Source organism: Aulostomus chinensis, chromosome 4 (assembly GCF_037954235.1).
Source record: "Aulostomus chinensis isolate RoL2024-O1b breed Wild chromosome 4, RoL_Achi_v1.0, whole genome shotgun sequence".
In the NCBI taxonomy this organism is placed as follows: Eukaryota; Metazoa; Chordata; class Actinopteri; order Syngnathiformes; family Aulostomidae; genus Aulostomus; species Aulostomus chinensis.
The window spans coordinates 6,083,787-6,105,347 of record NC_141323.1 but is presented as its reverse complement, the minus strand read 5'-3'; the positions used below and the strand labels follow the sequence as shown (position 1 = coordinate 6,105,347).

General features: G+C 47.5%; 1 protein-coding gene and 1 long non-coding RNA gene across 3 annotated transcripts in view; one reads left to right on the top strand and one right to left on the bottom strand.

Moving 5' to 3' along the window:
- Positions 1 to 356: 356 nt before the first annotated feature.
- tmem178bb (transmembrane protein 178Bb) overlaps positions 357 to 21,561 on the bottom strand; it is a 111,231-nt gene continuing 90,026 nt past the window's right edge. For both annotated transcript variants that reach the window (XM_086201251.1, XM_086201250.1), the window contains 2 exons: positions 8,052 to 8,189; positions 357 to 4,443 (listed from right to left, as the gene is read on the bottom strand). In XM_086201251.1, the coding sequence (XP_086057377.1) occupies positions 4,193 to 4,443; positions 8,052 to 8,189 (389 nt within the window). In that variant the 3' untranslated portion in view covers positions 357 to 4,192. The remainder of the gene's footprint in view (positions 4,444 to 8,051; positions 8,190 to 21,561) is intronic.
- Positions 5,210 to 8,537, top strand: LOC147262427 (uncharacterized). The gene is made up of 4 exons (XR_015112375.1): positions 5,210 to 5,303; positions 6,836 to 6,979; positions 7,258 to 7,355; positions 7,444 to 8,537. It is a non-coding gene; the product is annotated as an uncharacterized LOC147262427 (long non-coding RNA).

Below are 21,561 nucleotides of genomic sequence, written 5' to 3'. Positions count from 1 at the left end.
ACGACTCAAGAGCAGGTCTGCACTTGGTGACGGTTCCCTCAAAGCTACCAGAGCACCGGCTGACCAACGGAGAGGGCGCCGGCGTGCCCTTTAGGGACATACTGTTTCTCCGACTGGTTTTCCGACTTGTGTCAGATTTTCAAATGTTTGTGAAGGATTTTTTTTTTTCCCTGAGGAAGAATGTGGTGTTCAGGGCTTTCATTCCATGAATTTCAGGAGATGTGAGAACACCGGTGCCATTGGTACAACAGTTCATCCATCTGAAGAGCTGATCTGAGACCAGCCTGAGCGCTAGAAGCCGTCGTTCTACAGACGCGGTGCACGGGTTCAAAAATGACTGGCAGCTGACGAGCAAGGAGCCTGAACTTGAAGTATTTATTGATTTATTTCGAAAGAAACATCGCACATCATAAACATTGCTGTAAATGTGACAGAGTAAGCATTTACACATCTGCAGTAATCCCCAGACAGTTCCAGTTACACTTTCATCAGATTGGAACTCAATTCTTGATTGAACTGATTATAATTCAAGCTAATTGTTAGTACTGATAACTGGACTTTGTCTTGGCAGAATCCCTGTAAACACTCCCAGCCACACACACACGTCTGAACACGTTTTAACTGCTCGTCGGCCCCCAGAACCCTTCGTGTTTCCTGATCTGACCCAAAATCCTGACATGTTGGAATTCTCTAGTTTGCATATCCAGGTGTTATGAACTGGGGTACATATCCAGGTCAAAGCCAGAAAGACCCAAGTTGTATTAAACTGGAACAGTTCTTAAAGGAACACACCAACTTTCTGGTCAATACGCTTGTTTGCTACTCTCCCCAGGACCAGACAAGAGGACAGGAACCCTTCTGAGCTGAGACCCACAGAGCTAGTTAGCTTAGCACGATGAATGATAGTGGATGGGCTTTGTAGCATAACTCAGTCAACAGTCGCCAATTTCACAGGTTTTTTTTTTTCCTGCATTGTTCAAACTCAGATGTTGCATTTCTAGAATCGGATGGATGTCTGGAGTTGCTGTCCTGGCTCAGCCATGCAGCCCCTAAAACCAAAGACTGGACAAGAAGAGCCACTGCTGCTAGTAATCATGGCGACTTCATAAGAGGCGATGACGAGGTTTACTGCTGGACTCACCAACATCTTGGACCTGAGCCAGCTGATCAGGCAAGAGGGTGGCATTCTGGCCTGCACATCGGTCTTTGTGCTAACTAACAGTGAGCTGGTCTTTGTGGCTCTCAGCTCCCTAAACACACAAGACAGGATTCTTCTTTCTGGCTCTCAGGCAGAGGCAAAACGCACATATTTTCCATAAGTTGCTCCCATTCCAGGGCGTATTCACACCAGTAGCACATTTGTCGTGCTCCAGTTCCGTAGCTAAAGTGATGCCATTGTTGCATTTGTCCTGTGGTTAGTTTGCATTCTCACATTAATCAAAGCAGTCCAACGTTGAGCACGAATGAGCAAACTGTTCTCTCATTGGTCAGAGGTGGCGGTGCGGAACCGCTCGGTCCCATGTCAGGGAGCTTCTGTTGAGGACTACATGAGCTTACCTGCCAGCGTCAACACCTTCACACCTTGACAAATGTGACATGCACCTTTGGGTTAAGGACATGATGTCATTATTTTCCCCTCAGATGAATTTGTATGTTTTTGTAAATGGTCCTGGCCTGCTTTCTGACTGCAAACCCTTCCAGGGTGCAAAGGAAAGTCAAGCCCAGCCTCTTGTTCCGTCTGCACCCAAGGGTGGCTGCTGTGATTACACGTGCCCTCATGAACCAGTCTTTGGGAGAAAATCTCTGGGTTTTGGAACAGTGGCTTCAAAAGGAGCACGGTGTGAATACACCCTGAGGTGGAGGGGTTTTAATGAGCACGACTGGTGGTTCTGGACGGATCACAGGTCCTCTTTCCACCACCGGGAACATAGGACTAGTTGTGGTCTGGTGCAAGTGCCTGTTTGGGGTCCTGCTTTGCTTTATTTGCTGGGGTGAATGAAGATCTCTTCCTCCACAGCAACACTGGCTGACTACACTGTTTATTTACTCGTGTTGATCCTGGCTTTGCGATCCTAGACTGGCATCTGAATGGGACTTCTTGGTTCTGGTTTTTCATCTTCTTTGGATTGCACAGACTAAACGCTACACTTGTCCTGGTATTTAAAAAAAATGGCAGTCACAGAATTAGAGTTGGTCTTGTTTACCCGGCGCCGGCCCCTAGCCCGCCCTCTCAGCTGTCTCAGGCTCCGTACTGGTCTTACAACCTCAGTCCCCTGGTGCAAACGGAGGACGGATCCGTCCTGACGACTGTGGTTGTGTCATCTTTATATGCCTTTTATTTTTTTGCATGGAAGTGTTGCAGTTCAAAGCTGAGGATGACATGCACTCTCACACCCATCGCAGTCCACACGATAGCTTCTGAATTTGGGTTTGCTGAGTGTTGAGACTTATGATCACCCTCCATAATGTGCATAGAAACATTCAAGCTCGTGTATTAGGATTTCTAACTGGGGCCTTGAGGAATCTTGCAGATACAGAACACTGTTTTTTGGGTAACTTCATGGCTTAGGAAGTAATAAAGGCCATTGGGGTCACTGGTCGGATCTAGACTCCATCTACAGCAAGAAATTGATCCCCTAATTGCTCCCGATGAGCAGGTTGGCACCTCGCTTGGCAGCCGTTGCTTGAATGTGTGTGTGGACGGGCGAACGAGGCAGCATGATTTGAGTTCGGCTAAGGTAGAAAGGTGCTGTATAATTGTAACACTTGGACCGTTTCCCTCTTTTCTTCATGGAGACACGTTGAGGGTAAGTAAGGTGACACCTTTTAAACCTTGTGCTTTGATAGGTAAGTGTGTACCCTCGGCCTTTCACAGAAAGCTCTGCCAGGTCTCAGCTGTTGGTGAAAGACAATCAAAGGAAAAAAGCTGTTCACTTCACAAACCGTGGACCTTCAAAGGAACCAGACAGAAGCAGAAGCATTTACTTAAGCCTTCTGCAGTCACGCAGGGCGGCCGAGCACGCTGGCCCTCTCCGAGCTCCTCGCCTTTATCAGCCTCGTCTGGTGGGAGTCCCCAGAAACGATGAACGGGATCCTGCACCATCCATTTCTATTACATTAGTGTCCATTAGTGCTCCTGTCTTCATACATCCCAAAGGAAGGCTCCACTTTGTCAATATGATCATTTTTACAACAGCGAACCCCCCAACACACACACACACACACTCACACACACACACACACACTCACACACACACTCACACACACACACTCACACACACACACACACACTCACACACACACTCACACACACACACTCACACACACACTCACACACACACACACTCACATTTACCTCTATGACTAGAATGGACAAAAATCAAACACTACATTTGCTCTGCATGTACGTCCAGTCGACACTCACAACATGAAGGGCGTTTTTTTCTTCAGTAAAAAGGAAAATACAGTTTGAATAAAAGAGGAATGGATGTATAAAATGCTAGATGTGGGGTCATCAGACAGAATGCAATGCACCTACAGGAGGACGAACGTGGTCCAACATGAGAGTTCCCTGTGGTCTCTGGATTATTCTGTACACTAATGTACAACAGTGGAGGTCCTGGATCTCCTCCCTGCCCGGGTATCCCACACAACTGGGGGGGCTTCAGAAGCTGGAGTACTGAAAGTTGATTTCTGGTCCATTCCCTGAAGGGTTATCCCACAGGGGGGCTCCAAGAGGTCCACGAGCAACTTCCTTTAAAGAAAGATCTTTACTGATCTTCATAGTCAACCCTGAACCCCTCAGTCACTGGGGGACGAGTTCATAGGGGCGGTTCCCAGGCTGAAGACCAGTTTCCTTCGCCGTCAGAGGTTTAGAACCTCTTCAGCAGCACGTCTGACTGAACCTGCAACCTTTCTTGTTCATGTCCGTTTCGGTGTTAGCTCCACAACAACAAAACAAGCACAACTTCATATTTTTTGATAATATTTCTTTAGTTTTTTTTTTTCCTTGTTGTTGTTTGTTATTTTCAATATAGCAGATCATTAAACACTCATTTGAAACACACACAAATAAAACAGATCTAGAATCAGGAGAGACTGGAGATGAGTGGATGGATGAACAAATGAAGCAGTTTCTTTTTCTTCTTTGTTGGTTGTCAATTTGCGGTCGGTATTCTCGCGGCTGCCAGCTTTAGCAGACGGTGCCGTTCTCCTGTCGAGACTTGGGGCAGGTGGATCGGGGTATCGGCTGGACGGAGGGAGCCAGGGTGCAGAAGAAGCCGGCGATGAGGGTGAGGCCGAGCCCTCCCCAGGCGCAGAACATAGACCAGCCGTAGCCGTGGCCGATGTCATCGGGCAGGCCGTACAGGTACCGAGGGTAACGAGAAAGCTCAAAGTTGATCCCGGCAACGCAGGTACACAGGGAGATGATGCAGAAGGTTCCTGCAAGAACAGAGAGAGTCCGTTCAGAGGAAGATCCACCAGAGAACCTCCGTCACAGAAGAGGACACAAGTACAACTGGGACAGGCTTGACATCTATGGGGGATGCAGCTCGTTCAACGCCACCCAGCTAGGACCCACCTCTCAGCTACACTTTCAAATGGTGTTAATGATTTATTAGCCCATCACTGCCAGTCACAACCCAGTAAGGTCCAAGGAGCCGTCAGTCTCGAAACCGTGGATTGACAGCTGCCGTCGTTTTGTTTTGCCAGTTGTTTGGACACAAAAACAACACTTGGAAAATCCCAGATGCTGAATTTTCTGGTTTATTTTTAAGAGCTGAACGAAACACCAGAGTGCTCAGCTGCGTGAACCACAGATTCATTGAAGACGTTTGATTAGAACCCGGTTGAGATGCTTGTGACGGCGGAACCAGGCGCTCAGTGGTGTGAACTCGTTTCTGGGACGCATTCTTGCGTCACTCAAGCGTGGGATTGTTTCCTGAGAAATTCTAGAGAGTTTCCAAAGCACAGCAAAACCCAAGAGGCGATCGATGCGCCTGAAACATGCAGGAGAAGGAAGCGAGCTGAAGCAGGAGGACATTGAAAAGCCAACACGCTTCAACTGTCTGAGCCTTTTCAGGCCTTCAACAGGTGTCATTTATTACATCAGCAGCCAATAGGAGGCAGGTCACATGACTCACATCAGTGGATACACAGGTGAAACAAATACAACACCTGATGAACAGAGCGAACTATACAAGAGCCGCACTTACAAAGATGTGTCAGGTCTAAAAATGTCAGCGTGAAATAAATAACCACAACCACATTTCTGGATGCGGCGGTCTTTGGGATGACATCAGGTGTTGTTCTTTTTCTTCCCACGTCTGTGCTCAGAAAAAAAAGCTGTTCCGCATCCAAAAATATCCATGTTGTTTTCTAACGTTGATGTTTTCTGGAATATCATTTTCAAATGTGCGGTTTTTGTGTTCTATTCACTGAGTGTGACGTCATCAGGTGCTCCATTAGTTTCACCTGCATGGTGAGTGATGCAAGTCATGTGACCTGCCTCCTATTGGTTGGCCACAAATAGGTCACATGAGTCATCTAATTCTGAATGAAAACATGGAAACTTGCTTCTTTTAATGACGCCGCCGTCTCACGACGGGGAACTTCCTGTCCTGACGTTCTCCTCCCACATGTGCTGCTTTGCCTGTTTGTTTTCCGCAGTGTTTCCAGCGTAAAAGTCAAGCCTCCGTCACGAAGAGCAGCCGTCATTTCTCTTTCTGGACTCCTAACCATGTTGGACACAGTTTCAGAGTAAAGCTTGAACTTCTGTCAGCCATAACCTCCAACCCTTCATCACGGCTGTCTTCATCGCTGCATCGGTCGAGAAAATTGTCTCTGCTAGTTTCTCCCTCTCCTTCCTCCTCTCATCCACTAAAACACTGTTTATAACCCCAGCTGACAAGCGGAGCGCGCAGCCTAATCAGGACGCGTCCCGTCTGTCCTCGCTAACTGCAGCTTTTCATTTGGACTGTTTATGGAGGCACTTTGTGCTGCCAGTTCTACATACGGCCTCATCTCGGGCGCTGCGTGACCCTATAGGCTGCCTGGCCGGGGCTCGGCTGCTGCAGTTTGACCCAGCCGCTTTTTTTTCTTGTGCCTTTATTACCAAGCAACATAATTGACTTTTTAATTGCCTGTTCATTATACAACTGCAGGGCACTGCTCTAATCCAAGGCCTCTCATAATTGAGTGTGCAGTTGCCTCCTGCCAAGCCAGAGCTGCAATACACATCAGTGTGTGCGTGTGCGCGTGTGTGTGCGTGTGTGTGCGAGCACACTCCCAGACTGTTTTCATTCGTTAATTTAAATAACCACTGTAATCACTAATGAGAACAAAAATACACCCATTCTGTTTGACTGTGCGATGATGAGTTCTCATCATCGCTGCGTTTCTCTCTGCGCGCTCAGACGTTTGACGGATCTCAGTCGGCGTCCCTGACAGGAGCACAGTCAGGATGGGAAGTTCATTTCGTATGAAGCAGAGAGAATCCACGTTTTAAGCTCCAAACGCCGTGTGTACAGTAGGGTGGAACGATTGTACCTTCTCTGATTTTTAGAATACGACTGCTAATTAAACTATGGAGACAGCAGAATATTGACTTTGTTTGTTTTCCAGTATATTCCTGGCAAAGTCTCACCACCTTTAGTAATTAATTTGTTTTGTTGTTTATTGCAGCGGCGAGCAGCTCTTCCATGGCCTGTGTGCAGTGCACTGTGGGATTAAAGTGTGCTCATTTAAAACCACTGTGTGTGTGTGTGTGTGTGTGTTTATTCTGACTGTTTGGATTGTACTTAATTGTGCTGCTTTTGCTCTCTTAACTCATTAGATACTGGAACTCTGGTTGGAACCCAGCAGACCCTGAACTGTAGCATCCTTTGTTCAGCTCAGCCTGGGGGCTTTGTTGCTTTGTTGCACCCCCCCCCCCCCCCCCACCGCCGTTCCAGTCAGCGCTCATTGCTGTTTAATAAAGGTGTGCATCTTAGGTCTGCTTTTAATGAGGTACTTAACTGGGAAGGCCAGTTTTACCCCGCGTTAGCATGTAAGATCAGACTGACCGCAGACTTGAGCTCTGCTCTGAGACGTCCAGTGAGTGGAATTTGGGATGCAATAATCGTGTTTTATGTTGACTTCTGGCGTGAAACGCAGGGATAAGTTCACTCCGAGTTTTATCAGAGCATTCTGACTAGCACATAAACGTCTACAGCCACGAATGCGTCCAATGTGGAGCTTATGACTGATTGTTCTCAGCTGTCAGGGCCAGCTCATACAGTGATGGCTGAGGTACGACCCTTTGGATGGATCTCATCTGAGATCAACGCCAGTTTCTACACTCAAGATGAATGAAGGTCAGTGGGTTTTTTTGGTTAAATGCCTGAAATAAAGTCTTTGCTTCAAATATTTGTTAGATATTTAAAGTTTTGTTCTCGTCTGCAGGGCAGGAAATCCATCAGTAAACCACACGTGGGTTCTGAAGTACTTGAGGACATTAGCATGACAAGGCAGACCGCGGTCGACAGGCTGTGTAGCGTACAAGAACGTCGCTTTGGACCACGAGTGATTACATCTGTGCCTCAAGAACAACACAACTGGTGTTCATGTGTTTGGATCCTATTGTTTACACAAAACAGGATACTTTTAAACTTTCTTTGGCTTCAGTGAGGATTTTTTGCAATAATCCCCAGTCCAATGCAACAGTCCAATACGCTATTGGTGGAGGGAACCATGGAGATGATCACTTCCTGTTGGACTACAAAAATACCTCATCTCTGACATGAGAACTTCCTGCTGCACTACAGAACCCCTCTATGAGCTCTGTGGTTGAACGCGGGGGGCGGGTCCTCCTCCATAAATGGTAATAAGGTTCCTCTGAGAGGGAGGAGTGAGCAGTCTGGTCCTGATACTTGAACATTTCACCTCAGAAAGAAAACAACGACTTCTTTCTTTACACATGAAGAAATAAGTGACATTTTTAACAGAAATGTATCGAAATAATGTGAAATAATATATGATAATGATGACAACTGCTTAAAGACGTGTCTCACCTCCCATGAGGAAGAGAAGGCCGGCCACATACTGCATGAGGCCTCGGTCCCAGCAGCAGCCCAGCACGCCGATGATCCAACCGAACAGGATGATGGCCACCGCCATGCCCATGAACCCGGCCGTCATTCGCCGCAAGTCTGAGGACATGGAGGGAGGGAGAGAGAGAGCGATGTCAGCCGAACTTCTAAACCTCTATCGAGGCATAAAATCGTGACGTGCCACGTGAAAAAAGTCATGCGACAAACATTTGGCAAAAATTGATCAGAACCTCAGTAAATTACACAGAAAAGTAAACAGCTGAAAATGCCTCTGACTACACGACATCATCGATGACATCAGCAGCTGCTCAGTGGTATGAAGCATCAGAGTGGTTTGGCATGCTTGGGTCTGATTGGCTCTCCAGCTCATCCACCTGCATTCTGAACAGCCGAACACAGGAGAACCAGCGGGGACCTAAAAGCGTGTAAAAATACTCGTCCAGCTCACTTGGGATCTTTTCTGATCCTTGGAGCCTCTTGACCGCCGCTGTTTTACGCCTGAGGGAACAAATGTTTGTCTGAAGAAACATTAAAATCAAATTGGACCAGTACAGAACCGCTCTCTGGAATGTGCATGGTGAAGTAGTTCCATGTCCCAGCAGGTGCAGCTCCTCCATACACGGCATGTCGTAGTTCTGCTGATGTAGAATTTGAAGGGTGCACAGACTCCACGTGGGTTTCAGAATCTTTCAGGCTACTTGGACGACTGTCGCATGTTAGAGTGCAGGATGGGCTGCAGGGCGTCCACACCCGAGACTTTGAGACCGATCAAAAATGTGATGTCAGCAGGCGTCAGCAGGACCTCTGGGTTTACATCGGAACATCTGTGTGCTTTTGTGTCTAAATGGCTTCGGGGGATTGGTGGCTTGGAAGCGTTTGTTTTGGGCCACTCTGGATTAGCCGCCGCTCTCACGAGAGTCCAAACGAACCGCAACAGATGTTGGTGTGTGAGAGTGGCTGAGCCGACCCTTCTGTTTTCTCCTGCCATTTGGGTGCCTTAGTTTATCAAATCTTATGGAATTTTTCAGGATGAAGAAACAATTGGATGATTATGAAATGGTATAGAACTGAGGTACATTTGCTCCTGAGGTTGTGAATGTATTTTAAAGAAAGTCTTATCCTACTGTGCCTCAAGCAGCTGGCTTAAAACTCAATTTTCTGGCTTATACTTCTGGCATATATAGTTTTGGAAGAAAAATTGTTCCCTGATAGAGGGCAGTAGAAGTCAGACACCACTTAACGTGCAGTGTTAAATATTAATTCTAACAGCAGTTTTATAAATGTGGTCCATACTGCCGAGATGACACTGTGAGGGCAAACAGAGAGAAGAAGAAGAAGGAATAAGGCCACGCTCGGCCACAAGGACAGCAGTGGACGCAGCGGGAGGCTAATGACAGCGACAGCGGCTGGCAGCAGACGCAGGCTGAAATATGAGGAGGAGGAGGAGGAGGAGGAAGAGGGAGAGCTGCAGGCAACTGCCTCCCTACCCCAAGTAGATTAGAATGTCACGGGTGAGCAACTCTGCCATGGGGAAGGAGGGGGGGGAGGGGGGCGAAAAAGGTCAAAACATTTGGCCTGAGAGCATAAATGAAGAACACCAGAGGACGAACCTGCACTCATGTAGAACATGAAGAACATGTTCCCTCTGCTGGGTGTGTTCCCTGCACACCAGCGTCCGGGCTGGCACACCTCAAACATGAGCTGCTCTCAGCCACAACAGCCTCAAATTCAACTTCAGCCCTGACAAGCCCACCCGGCTCCTCCCAGTCAAATGAAACGCCGCACAGGAAACAAACCAAATAAGGAAAACAATGGCCAAACAGAAGCATGCAGATTAAAACCCTTCTAATCTAGTTTAGTCCGGTGTGGCTCTCCCAACGAGGTGATTCTGAGTAGTTGCCTACGTGTTCGTTGTCACAGCCACAAGTTCGGGATGCACAAGGTTTCCCAAATATGTTTTCTTTTTTTGGTCATTCTTCAAGGGAATAGTTGCTGCATTCTGTGCTTGTAGCGCCGCCCAGGAGGAATGTGACTGGCTGACAGTGTGTTCTACAGATGGAAATGAGCTTCCTGCCAAATCTGACGCAAACATCCTTTAGTTGCGTGTGATTTTAAATCGCACGCTGTCCTTTTCAAATAGACTAAAACCAGCAGGGGAGCGGCCGGATGGACGCTTGGCACACGCACCCAGGGTACACATGTTGACACAGAGCTTTAGCAGCAGTTGTGGTGAGATGAAGTAATGCAGGGCTTGTCTCTCCGTAGGTACGGCAGTTATCGATGAATCACCGCTGACAATAACCGTATAAGCAGCCTCTCAGGAAGCAAGTAAAAGGAGTGTGATGTGTTAAATGCAGGCACCCTGCAGTGAGCATGAAAAGGACAGAAATCTGTCTCGCCACCAGCCAAAGATTAGCGCCGCCACGATGGGGCACAGGCAGCCGTTTGATATTCAAATGGCGGCGTGCGCATGGAGGAGATGGAGACTCTGACTGAGTGTAAGGTCTGCGTTTATTTTACTCTGGCCAGAGAAAAGAAGAACCAGAGATGGAAAAATCACTTGTGTGTGTTCCTCAAAGGAAGTGGCATCAGATGAACGCCTCCCTCCAGTGAAGCTGTGGAGGGTCCAAGTGTTGCGCCAGGGAATATTTGAGATGAGTTCATGCTGATGATCAACCAAAGCAGATCTACTCGATCCACATCTGATATGTACCTCCACCATGAAGAATCCAAAACATTTGAAAGAGCTTCATCCGAAAAGAGAGGCAGTTTTCTGTGACCCAAGCCCACAAAGTCTCAACTGATTTATGGCGAATATGTGAGGGCAGACTAAAACCTCGTCATCACAAGATAATTAACTTGTTACCTCAACATAACGGGACTGCTAATTCATACCAGACATAAAAACAGCTGTACTCGTCTCCTCTGTTCTAGGGTGTTGACACAAACTTTTCTCTCAACTCAAGAGAGAAAATCAAGCAGATCCGAGCTTCAGTTCACCTCAGCTGAATCTGGATTTCAGGTGGCAGCCTTAATTTCCTCACCCCCTGACACGGGAGTCCGTTGAGGGTTAACGATAAGATCGCCCTGAGCGTCACGGTTGAATGAAAACGACCCCGGATGTAGGTCAGGTCAGGGGGAGTTGCTCTACTTCCACTCACGCGGCACCCTGACGCTCCTTATGTCAGCTCAGATCAGCCGTCAGCGCGAGCCGCGTCCTGCAGGTCATTGGGAGACGTTTAAGCACTGAGGAGGACTAATATGGAGCCAGATCCCCGGGGGTGTCCTCTAGTAGAGGAGCCCCCTGGGTAACTTTGTCCTCTGATGCCCCAACGTAACCTCCTCCATCATGAATGCATTGTGCCAACCCTTCCTGCCTGCAGGAGGCCAACAGAGGAGTTATCGCTATTAACGTATATTAGCACCTTCCTCTTGATTTAATGACATAACAGGAGCTTCCACTGGTGTGCTGACAGCTGTAGTCATTTGCTCATAAAAAGATTCAACAGTGTGAAAGAAGAGAAAAAGGGCCCTTTGATGACTGTTGTGTTCGCTGTCTCATGTTTAATCTAACCTCTGCTGAAATCCATGCAAGCGTGTGATGCACATCCTCAATGTGCTGTGTGTGTTGGCAGGTGTGTGTTGGCAAGTGTGTATTGGCAGGTGTGTATTTGCAGGTGTGTATTTGCAGGTGCAGATGGGTCCTAAAAAGCAGGATTTTAGGGATGGGCGTCTGTAGGAGCTGATGTCAGCACTTCTTTGACATGCAGACTCACAGTAGCAGAGTGACAGCGCCGCCACCGGGCTGTCAGTCAGTGACGGTGAGGCAGTCTAGCAGAAGACTTCCCCTCACTTCTCTTATTCCTGACAAAATTGGAGCTGACACAAAATCTGTGTGTGTGTTTTAGTGCAGTGTGCTGAGGTTTAGGAACAAAAAGACTCGCTCAGAGTTAGAAGAGATCGTGGAGGGGGTTCAGATGAGCACTAATCCAGAGGAACAGGAAGCCAAAACTCACCACTGGTGGCGGCATGGCGGCAACAGTTGGCGCCCCGCAGTGGTCCATCCACGTATCCACCCAAACAGCAGCAAAATTCACCCTCCCTCCACAAAGTGTCATCTGTCTATCCGCCCCCTCCCTCCACCTCAGATGAGCTGTGGCCACAACATGACTGCCTGTCGTTTTCACCGCTGGTTGAAAACCAATCAGCATTCGGGAATATAAAAGTATTGGTGATGTAAAGGCGGTACAGGCTTTGTGGGGGGTGGGGGCAGACTCACAGTTCAGATCCAACACTATAATTTCAAGTTAGTGAAGTACACAAATGATGTCATGTCACTGGAGAAGAAGAAATACTTCATTTATCACAGCTGGACTCTCTGCTGGTTCTGGGATGAACTGTGACATTCATCAGTTCAAATAACAAAATCAAACATTAAATTAGGATATTTTATCAAAACGAATGTGGCATTCAAATGCAATCAGAGCCTGTAGGAAGTCATAGATGAATAAACTCTGCTCACTTTGGCGGAACTGGAAATTCCTGATTGCCTCAACTGAGACCAGCACGACAGAAATGAGATGAAAATGAATCTGAACAGCAGCTTACAGGGCGTAAACGAAAAAACCTGTAAATGGTTGAAACACAACGTTTAATATCTAAGTTTTCATTTGGAAAAATGTGACACTTCAATTTTTGTCTTCGTCCTCCACTTATCCGGTTGGTCTGGGTCACGAGGGCAGCAGCCTCAGCAAGGAAGCCCAGACCACCCTCTCCCCAGCCACGTCCACCAGCTCTTCAGGGGGAATCCCGAGGCGTTCCCAGGCCAGCTCTTCTGGGGGAATCCTGAGGCGTTCCCAGGCCAGCTCTTCCGGGGGAATCCTGAGGCGTTCCCAGGCCAGCGGACAGACATAAACCCTCCAGCGTGTTCAATATTCGCGTTCTCCAATATGGATATTGAGTAATTGAGTATTTAGGCTACATCATAGTGAGTTTATTACCTTTACAAATCCAGATTAGATGAGATAATCTGAAGGTGATTCTGGATGCAAGATTTTAGCCTGTAGTGGAAAACGGAGAGTAGGAGCTGAAAGCACGCTGCCGCTGCCTCAGAGGGTTACTAGTATAGTCGTCTGGTTCAAAGGCAGTAGAATCTTGGCGCGCAGTAACAGCGAGTAAACCGTAGTTGTCATTCCTTTGATGGCCGGTCCAAGTGTGTAGGAGATGAGAAGGTAATTCTGGGCCTTGCTTCGGCTCCTAATCATCAGCCCCTATTTGCCCGGGGACCACGAACAGCTCGTTCTCCACGAGGTGAGTAATTCCACCGGTGAGTGGGACTGAACACAAACACTTTTCTCTCCTGCTGCCGACTCGTTTCTTCTCAAACCTCCTGCTCTTTCTGACCAAGTCAGCTCTGAGTGACGCTTTGGTCTCACTGGCTCATTTAACTCACTGACGTGGTGCCACGGCGCAGCTCCACACACACCTACGGGCCTGCTAGAAGCCCCCCCCCCCCCGCTCTACTGAGCAGCGGTGACACAACCTCAATATTACACTTTCTTAACCCGACCACGAGACAAACGGCATCCCAAAGAGGGCCAGTCTGTCCAGTCCTGGAGGGTCCCATATGGGTCTGAGACACAAGGCGAGACACGTGTACCTTTGGAGTGAGGGAGGGCAGTTCGAGGGGCGAACGAGGGCTGGTGGAGATGAGCCGAGTCACATTTAATGACTATTTATTTTCCGCTTCAGGGCTCAATGTTGCTGCTTTCTCTTGTTTGTAGGGTTGGAAATGTCTTGAAATATCTTCCACCCCCTACCCGCAGGTAGAAACTGACTCAGGGGAAAGAAAGGCTTCACCTGAACGACATTGTAAATATTTCCTATGGAATGCAATCTTTTTTCTTATTTTTTTAAAGAAATCCCCAATGAACCAGTCAGTCAAAGGTGGCTGATACGTTACATTCATCGTGACCCTCCATCGTCTACAACGTCCCAGAGCTTTGAGAGGAAGTGGTGTACAACGTTACCGAGTCTTAAAGTGAGAACTTGACGTAGCACTCGATGCAGATATCAGACATTATTCTTAAGATTGTTCCTGGTTGGAGTGACTCAGCACGGTGGAGCATCTGGTTCTCTTGTCTCAGAGTTAGTGAGGCTTTCAAGAGGGTTTTTCGGTAAAATTCCTGCCTTAAGGTCTGGTTCACACCAGCTTGAAGATACCTGAACATTTTCCACTACGGAATAAAACACATACACGTCACACGCGTTAATTTTGAACCATTTTATGTCTTAAAAGTGCTGTTGCTAAGAAAGTAGGTGAATGAGAACAGATGTTGTCAGGCCAACGCGGGTGGTGGTGATGTCACATGTTGGAGGTGGAGTTTGTTCTCACGTTCCATTTACATTTTGCTTATAAACTGATAAGCATTGCACTCGTTCGTAAAGATGATGATCTGGAACAAACGTTTATTTTAGGCAATAATCTACAACCTGATGTGACAATCCCACGTTGTTTTCCTACCTCATGCTAACTTCTGTGCTAAATAAAAACATCACACCCACAGCTCCACGTAACACGCTGAACAAATATCACTGTCAGGGACGGCTAGGACGCTTTTGAGGGTCTGAGAGAAACTCCCAGGAGGACGCGGTGAGACGCTGAAGCGCTGCAGTCACCTGACAGACGACTAACCACGTCTGGGTGGAAACGTTGCATCTGCATGCAGTTTAGCTCCCGTTGAAGGGCGACTGAGCATTGTCAGGTTTGATGTGGATACCTCAGTGAGAGATAAACCCTGATGCAGTTTGATGCACGTCTCGCAGCTGTCAGCGTGTCTGTCTTGGTCTGCAGAGCCTCGACTCGTCCTCCCAGCAGCAACAATTCAGACACACGCATATGTGTTGGCCGGAGCTGGGAGCCATCAGGTGTCATCCGTGGCTGTGCTTCTGATTACATTTCACCTGCTCTGGAAGTCTGAAGAGTTTGATTGATGGACGAGGAGATAGTGTGCATCCGCGTGTGAGGTATGTTAGTATTTTCCTCAGAGACACTACAAGTAGGAGGCAAAGGCCAGCGCCGGCGTCTCGTCCTCCTCCTGTCATTCTTGTGCATTAATGAGGCTGAAACCAGGTCCGGTCTCTGGGTCTATTCATTCAAATATCCGAGAGGTTGTGGAGTCTCCAGTATCAACACTCTCGTCCGCCTCAATGAAAATAAAACGCGGAGTGGGTATCACGTGATCTATAATCAGGGATTCAAATGAAGGGAAAATCCAAAATTGGAAATTTCCAGTAAGAATTGACAAGAATAAACTGGAAATGATGGCATGATTTCTGTATTCACCTTAAAGTGTACAGACATCAAAATAAAACATCTGTATTCTCTTAAGCGGGGTGGGGGGGACCATGTGCCATGGAGGGCCTTGTGTATGCAGGTTCCCCTCTAACCACACTCTTCAACAGGTGAGTTCACTGACTGACACACCTCCCTCACCTGTTGAAGTGCTTGGTTCACATGGTCCCCACCCCTGCTCTGAAGCATAATGCACATTCTCATTGCATGTGATGGAAGAACGCACAGTGCATGGTTATGTACTGATAATATAAGTGGCCCAAAATGTCCAGAGGAGAAAAAAAGATATCCAGAGACAAGAAAATACTGCGGTTTGCTGACGACGACGGCTAACACTGATTGGAAAACAGGATTCATGATTACTAAGTAAGAAGGAAGTGACAGATGTTGGTGGGGACGAGAGAAAATACGACAAAACATTCAAATGTTCCCATTTCAATCAACCTACACTGCTGTTTTAGAAAAGATTTCTGAGTTTACAGGTTGCGCCTGAACGCACCGTGACTCAGTCCAGGAGACGCTGTCATGCGGCGGGTTAAATTCCAGCCTTGATGGTTAGAGGTTCTGTTTTCAGTGTTGCCTGCCTCTGGACATCATAGCTGGTCTACGGGTCTTCCTCGCCCTCAGCCCCTCATCCTCAGCAGAGGCATCCTTGCCTGGCTCCTGTCACCTCCTGCTTCCATCCTGCACCAGCCACTCATCACTCAAACTAGCTTCTCAGTAAATTACTCTCTGACTCAAACTCTCCATCTCTTGTGTCTGTGCTCTTAAGGGAAGTTCCTGAGTCTGAGTGCAAGACAGCAGGACATTTCCAGTAAATGGTGGTTACTGCTTGAACGCAATCCTGGCTCAGCTTATCAACACGAGAGAAATTGCTCTGTATTTCACAATATAAACTGTTTCTGTGGCTGCAGAAGCAAAGAAAGCAGACGAAATCAGAGAAGCGTTTAAGAGAAGTTCCTCGACTGTGTTTCCGATGCAAAAACGCCTCAGGGTGTGAGCAGCACTTTGCCCTTGAGTCATTCCAGCATAACCGTTGCTTTAGTTGTTAACGTGTCCGTGAGGTGCATGAAGTGTCAGGAGGCAGGTGGCAGCCACCAGCCCCCCCCCCCCCCCCCCCCACGCAGACACATGGAAATTTTAATGGGTTTTTCAGTGTAAATCAGAATAATGACATTTCCTCCAACATCGCAAATCATATCACAATCAAAACAATCACAATTACATACTTTTCAAAGTACACAAAGCCCCACTTGTGTGTCTGCGGACATCTGACGATAGACATGTACTTTATCTGAGAGACAGAAATCACATCAACATTCTTGGCCAACAAAGCGGATTTTTATAAACCAAAGTTGTGACCTGATGGCACTGGATGAGAATTCAGCAGCTCACCAAAGGGATTACAACTAATTCTGAGGTCTGAAACAAATTTCCTGCCCCTCAATCCAATAGTTTCCAAGAAATTTCTCTCTCTCTGTCTCTGTCCACACACACACACACACACACACACACACACACACACACACACACACACACACACAAAGATTGATACTAAGCAGGGAGAAGTAGCAGGGATGTACTTGTGCATGTGGGTTGGTGACATCTCCCCACCTGCGGGGGGGTGATGACAAGCTCACCTATTAGCATAGTTACATAGGTGGTCTATAAGTACTTGTATATGTTGCAGTTTCTTAGTCACGGTGAGTCACGGTGAGTGAAAACTGTCAGTGAGACAAGAGCGTACTGATGATGACTCATGTACTCACACTGCACTCAACCTAAACAAATAATCCCAAATAAATAAAAAGATGCCGCCATGCTATCCTTCAGTCCATCTCTATTTACCCTGATGATAACTGAGATTAGCACGGCTGCTAATTCATTGGAACGGACATCAATAACAGCTAGAAATCTCGTTCGGCACAATTCTATGTATGGAAACCTTGACATCAAACTGGATGTGAGGACTGCTGCCCCGAGGGAGTTCCAGACTGAGATGACGAACTGAGCTTTTAAGCTTTTGGTCTGTCTGTGATGATCAAAGAAGTCAAAGATCAAAGACGACAAAATTACCAAGATCAAAGTCAGAGATTGTTGGGGAGGATTTGTGATATTTATGTCACATAACCCGAGGCCTACCGCTGAGACAGCGAGGCGCGGCATGGTCCATCAAACACTGCAAGGGATAAAAGGGTGGGGCATGTTGTAGTCATGTCAATCAGAGATTAAAGTTAGAAGCCCAAGATCAAAGCCCGCACTCTGAGATCAGAGTCAGGAAGGTTTTGTGATGTCGAAGCACCCACGACTCCTCAGACAAGAGACACTGCAGTCGTAGTTACTTCATTAAACCCAGACGTCACTTTTCTACCGTTCTGTTGCATTAAAGGAGTTAGTGGAATTCTGAGCTTCTGTTGGAGAAAGTGGAGGTAGACACAAAAGACTGAGATAATGAAATATTCAGCAGAGCAATAAACGTCTTAACGGTACGAACGGAAAAAGAACGATTGGGGAAGAAGAGGCGCAGATGATCAGAGCAAACACTGTCTTCAGAGATATTCACAGAGGTCTCATTGAATCCTCCTGATTGCGGATGGCGCGCTGTGAATAACTCGGGATAATAACTGTGTTCATTTTGTTTACTGTATCAGCATATGACAGGCTGCTGCCTGTCTGCTTTCTCCGCTGCTTAATGGCTTCCATTGTTCAACGCAGCGCTGCAATTCCCTTTTAATTCTCCGCTCCAGGAGCAATGGCCCAATGAAATGCTATTTCATGGCATAGGAAATGACTTTGGTTGTGTGGAAATTTTATTTTCTCAGTCAGATAGATGGAGGGGAAGAAGTCCTGTCTGCTGCAGCTCAAAGACGTAAATCTGTATTTTGCTGCCTTGGTTGTTGGGTGGGAGGGACGTCAAAGGAGCACAGCACTGGAACTCTGGAGCAATTCAGGGCGTACCAACAGCTTCCTCACAGACCGACAAAAATCCCCCGAACCCCAAACCCACTGGCCAGTCTGAAAATTTGGTTTCTTTAAAGTGAAAAATGAAGCTGTTCAACTTTCCATCAGTTCAAAAAAAGACACTTAAACTTACATACAACACATAATTCATTTTTTACAATAATGAAATTATCGCAGGCAGCGTGGTGGAGCGGTGGTCCTCCCTGTGGCCCCCAGCAAGAAGGTTGTGGGTGGAGCCCCGGCTGCAGCACGGGGTCTTTCTGGGTGAGTCTCCATGTTCTCCCTGTTCCTGCTGGGTTCTCTCTGGTACTCCAGCTTCCTCCACAGTCCAAAGACATCAAGAGGGGACCAGGTTAATCCAGACTCTAAATTGACCGTAGGCGTGGCTGGGAGAGCCAATGGTTGTCTGTCTCTATGTGTTGGCCCTGCCATGGACTGGTGAGCTGTCCAGGACTGCTGGGATAGACTCCACCCCCACCACCCTCAACAGGAGAAGAGGGAGAACATGGAGGGATGGAAATTATCACATGTCAATGTTAGTGTTTGGTTAAGTTTAGGCACAGAAGTCTACGCTGAAGTTCAAGTGCTGAATCTGGAGGCTTCAGTGTGGTTCTGTAAAATCTGGAGCTCATGGGTCTCATCCACAGCTCCACCCCGCCTCCCCGGCACGTCTGCAGCATGAATCGGTCTGCTGTTCATCTTGGTTGGAATTATTCATGGTGTGCCGATACATAAATACAAGCTCGATTCTGGCGTCTGCGTTGTGGTTTATGCAAACGCAGTTGTTGGTACTTCGTCCCGTGACACAGCAGCTTTGAGGTGTTTTGCAGCAGACTGGATAGACAAAGAGCCCTCCAGGCAGTACAAAGTCAGTAGGTGTGGTTTTCAGAGTACTCTTTGTCTCTTGCCTTGGATTTACTTCTTTGTCTGCAGTTATGACTCCTGACTCAAGAGTCTAGCATCATGTCCACTGAAAACCCCATATTTATTTCTTCCAAGATGCCGTCGACTTGTCGTCTGACAGCTCTTTTGTCCTGTTTTCAGCCTTTTGTGATTTCTCTTACTTTGTGACAGAAACATTTCAACCAAGGCTTTAAGACAGGCTAATGATCCAATTGAGACGTCTCTGCCAGTGGTGACTCTGAAGCTAATGGATGCGCGCCAAACCTCAAGTCCTGAGATCATCTGTGCAAATAACAAGGTTTGCAGGTTTCACACAGGCGGACATGTTTTTGGAAGCAGCAAGTAACTGAGCGTTAATGAGGGGAGGTGTTGGTGGGGAACACATTTCAGTGAGCTTGAGATTTTGCCGCTGTAAGCATGTGGCCTTGTCACAGAGGATGCCTGCAGCCACAGCTCGTCGTGGAGGAGGAATCGAGCTTAATTTCATTACCCCATGTCAACTGCCACTGGGGACAAAACAATAGAGTGGGGAAATCAAATTATACAAGATAGCAGGGAGGAGGGAGATGGTGGGTGTGATGGGGATGAGTTGGCAGCAGTGTGAGCGGAGTCCATGTCCTTAAACATATGTGCTTTTAGCTGAGAAAGCCCTCACAGTGCGCCCCTGGCTTTTATGGCACTGGAGCGAAGCCTTGTGTTTTTCTCTGGGGTGGGGGGGCCATATGGGTGATGTTATGGTGTGTCAGTCAGCAGCAGTGTGAGCACCCCTGCAGGCTGAGGCCCAACAGAAGGAGGAGCCCACCCAGAGGGGGGGTCCACCGACTACGGATTTCTCTGACATCCGTCTTTTGAAGAGCAGCGGACACGCGGGTCCCTGCGGAGCTGGCAGTCTGGGCTGGACACTGGAGTGATGAGAGGTGGGATGACACCCTGGGCCTCCGGTTGGACCTGGAGACCCAGGGTGGGGCCAGCGTGCTGTCCATCATCTCTCTCTAGGAGGCATGCAAGCAGGAGATGGAGACAGGATGGCCAGCATACAGGTGTGTTCCTACAATGGAATGCTGTTCCCAGCTGTCCGTTAGCGTTTCTATGGCAACAGGAGGATCGACTCTGCTAGACCTTTATTGTGACACGTTAACGGTGTAAAAGGGCCAGACTGTGGTCCAGCGGCTTCCCTCATCACGTCACAGCTTTAACAACGTTGACGATGCAGAAGGTGGATTTGAAGTGGCTGCTGCCCTGCCCAGCAGGTTTCACCAGCGCTCTTTTAATCCTTCCATTTCTTGAGGGTAACATCACTTTGTGGCCCAATCGTATTTTTTAAAAAATGCTTATTTTTAGCATGCTTATCCGACAACAAAACCTCCCAGTTTCTGTGCGTCGTGTTGGCTCACTGAGATTTTTAAAATCTTTTCCCTCTCTCCGATTGCACGCCGCCACATCCCCAGGTGGCCCTGCTGGTTCACTCTCCAGCAGAGTTACAGTCGCTCCAGCGCAATCAGCACAGACTGAAATCCACTCGTTGGAATTCACAGTTTTAAGTTGGATTTCGTGAATCAAGTTCACGGCCTAAAAAAAAAAAGATCTGTACTTCAAGTACACTGGTTTTAAAGTGGCTGCTCTGACTTATAATTTTCAAACAGAACTTGCTTGCATCCACGCACCGTCCCACAAGGCCACTATAGAACCACAGTTTACTGTTAAATCACTCTTTGTGTTTCATCACTAAACTGTGACAACCCTGCATTATATGCACAAAGTGAAAAAGCAAGTGTCGACCTCACTGCATGAAGCTATGATGCAGCAGTTAACAAACATTGAACACGTTCACGTTCACTTTGTTGCTGACGTCACAGCATCTTTTCTTGGACAAACAGGTCAAATTCACATAAAAACACCAGAGGTTTTCTATGTGAGTCTGTGACATCACTGATCTTCTTCCGCTGGTGGATTCAAAGCTGCGTGTTTTTGTTTTATGTCTGATTTTCATGGACCAGGGTCCTGGTTCTTGCACGGGGCCCCGGTGCTGACGAGTGAAGCTCCTGCCCCTGAATATGATGAGTATCCTTGGAGTCAGGATGGGATCTTTATCACGGTCATCTGGCACTTCTGAGCTGTTCTACCAGCTTCAATGGGTGACAGAAATGTATTAACAGGGTAATAAATTCTATTAATGAAGGTCAGGAACTACAATCCAAGAAGATAAAAATCAGCAGCCTCTGCAAAATGCATTCATGTCTCCGCTGGCAACGA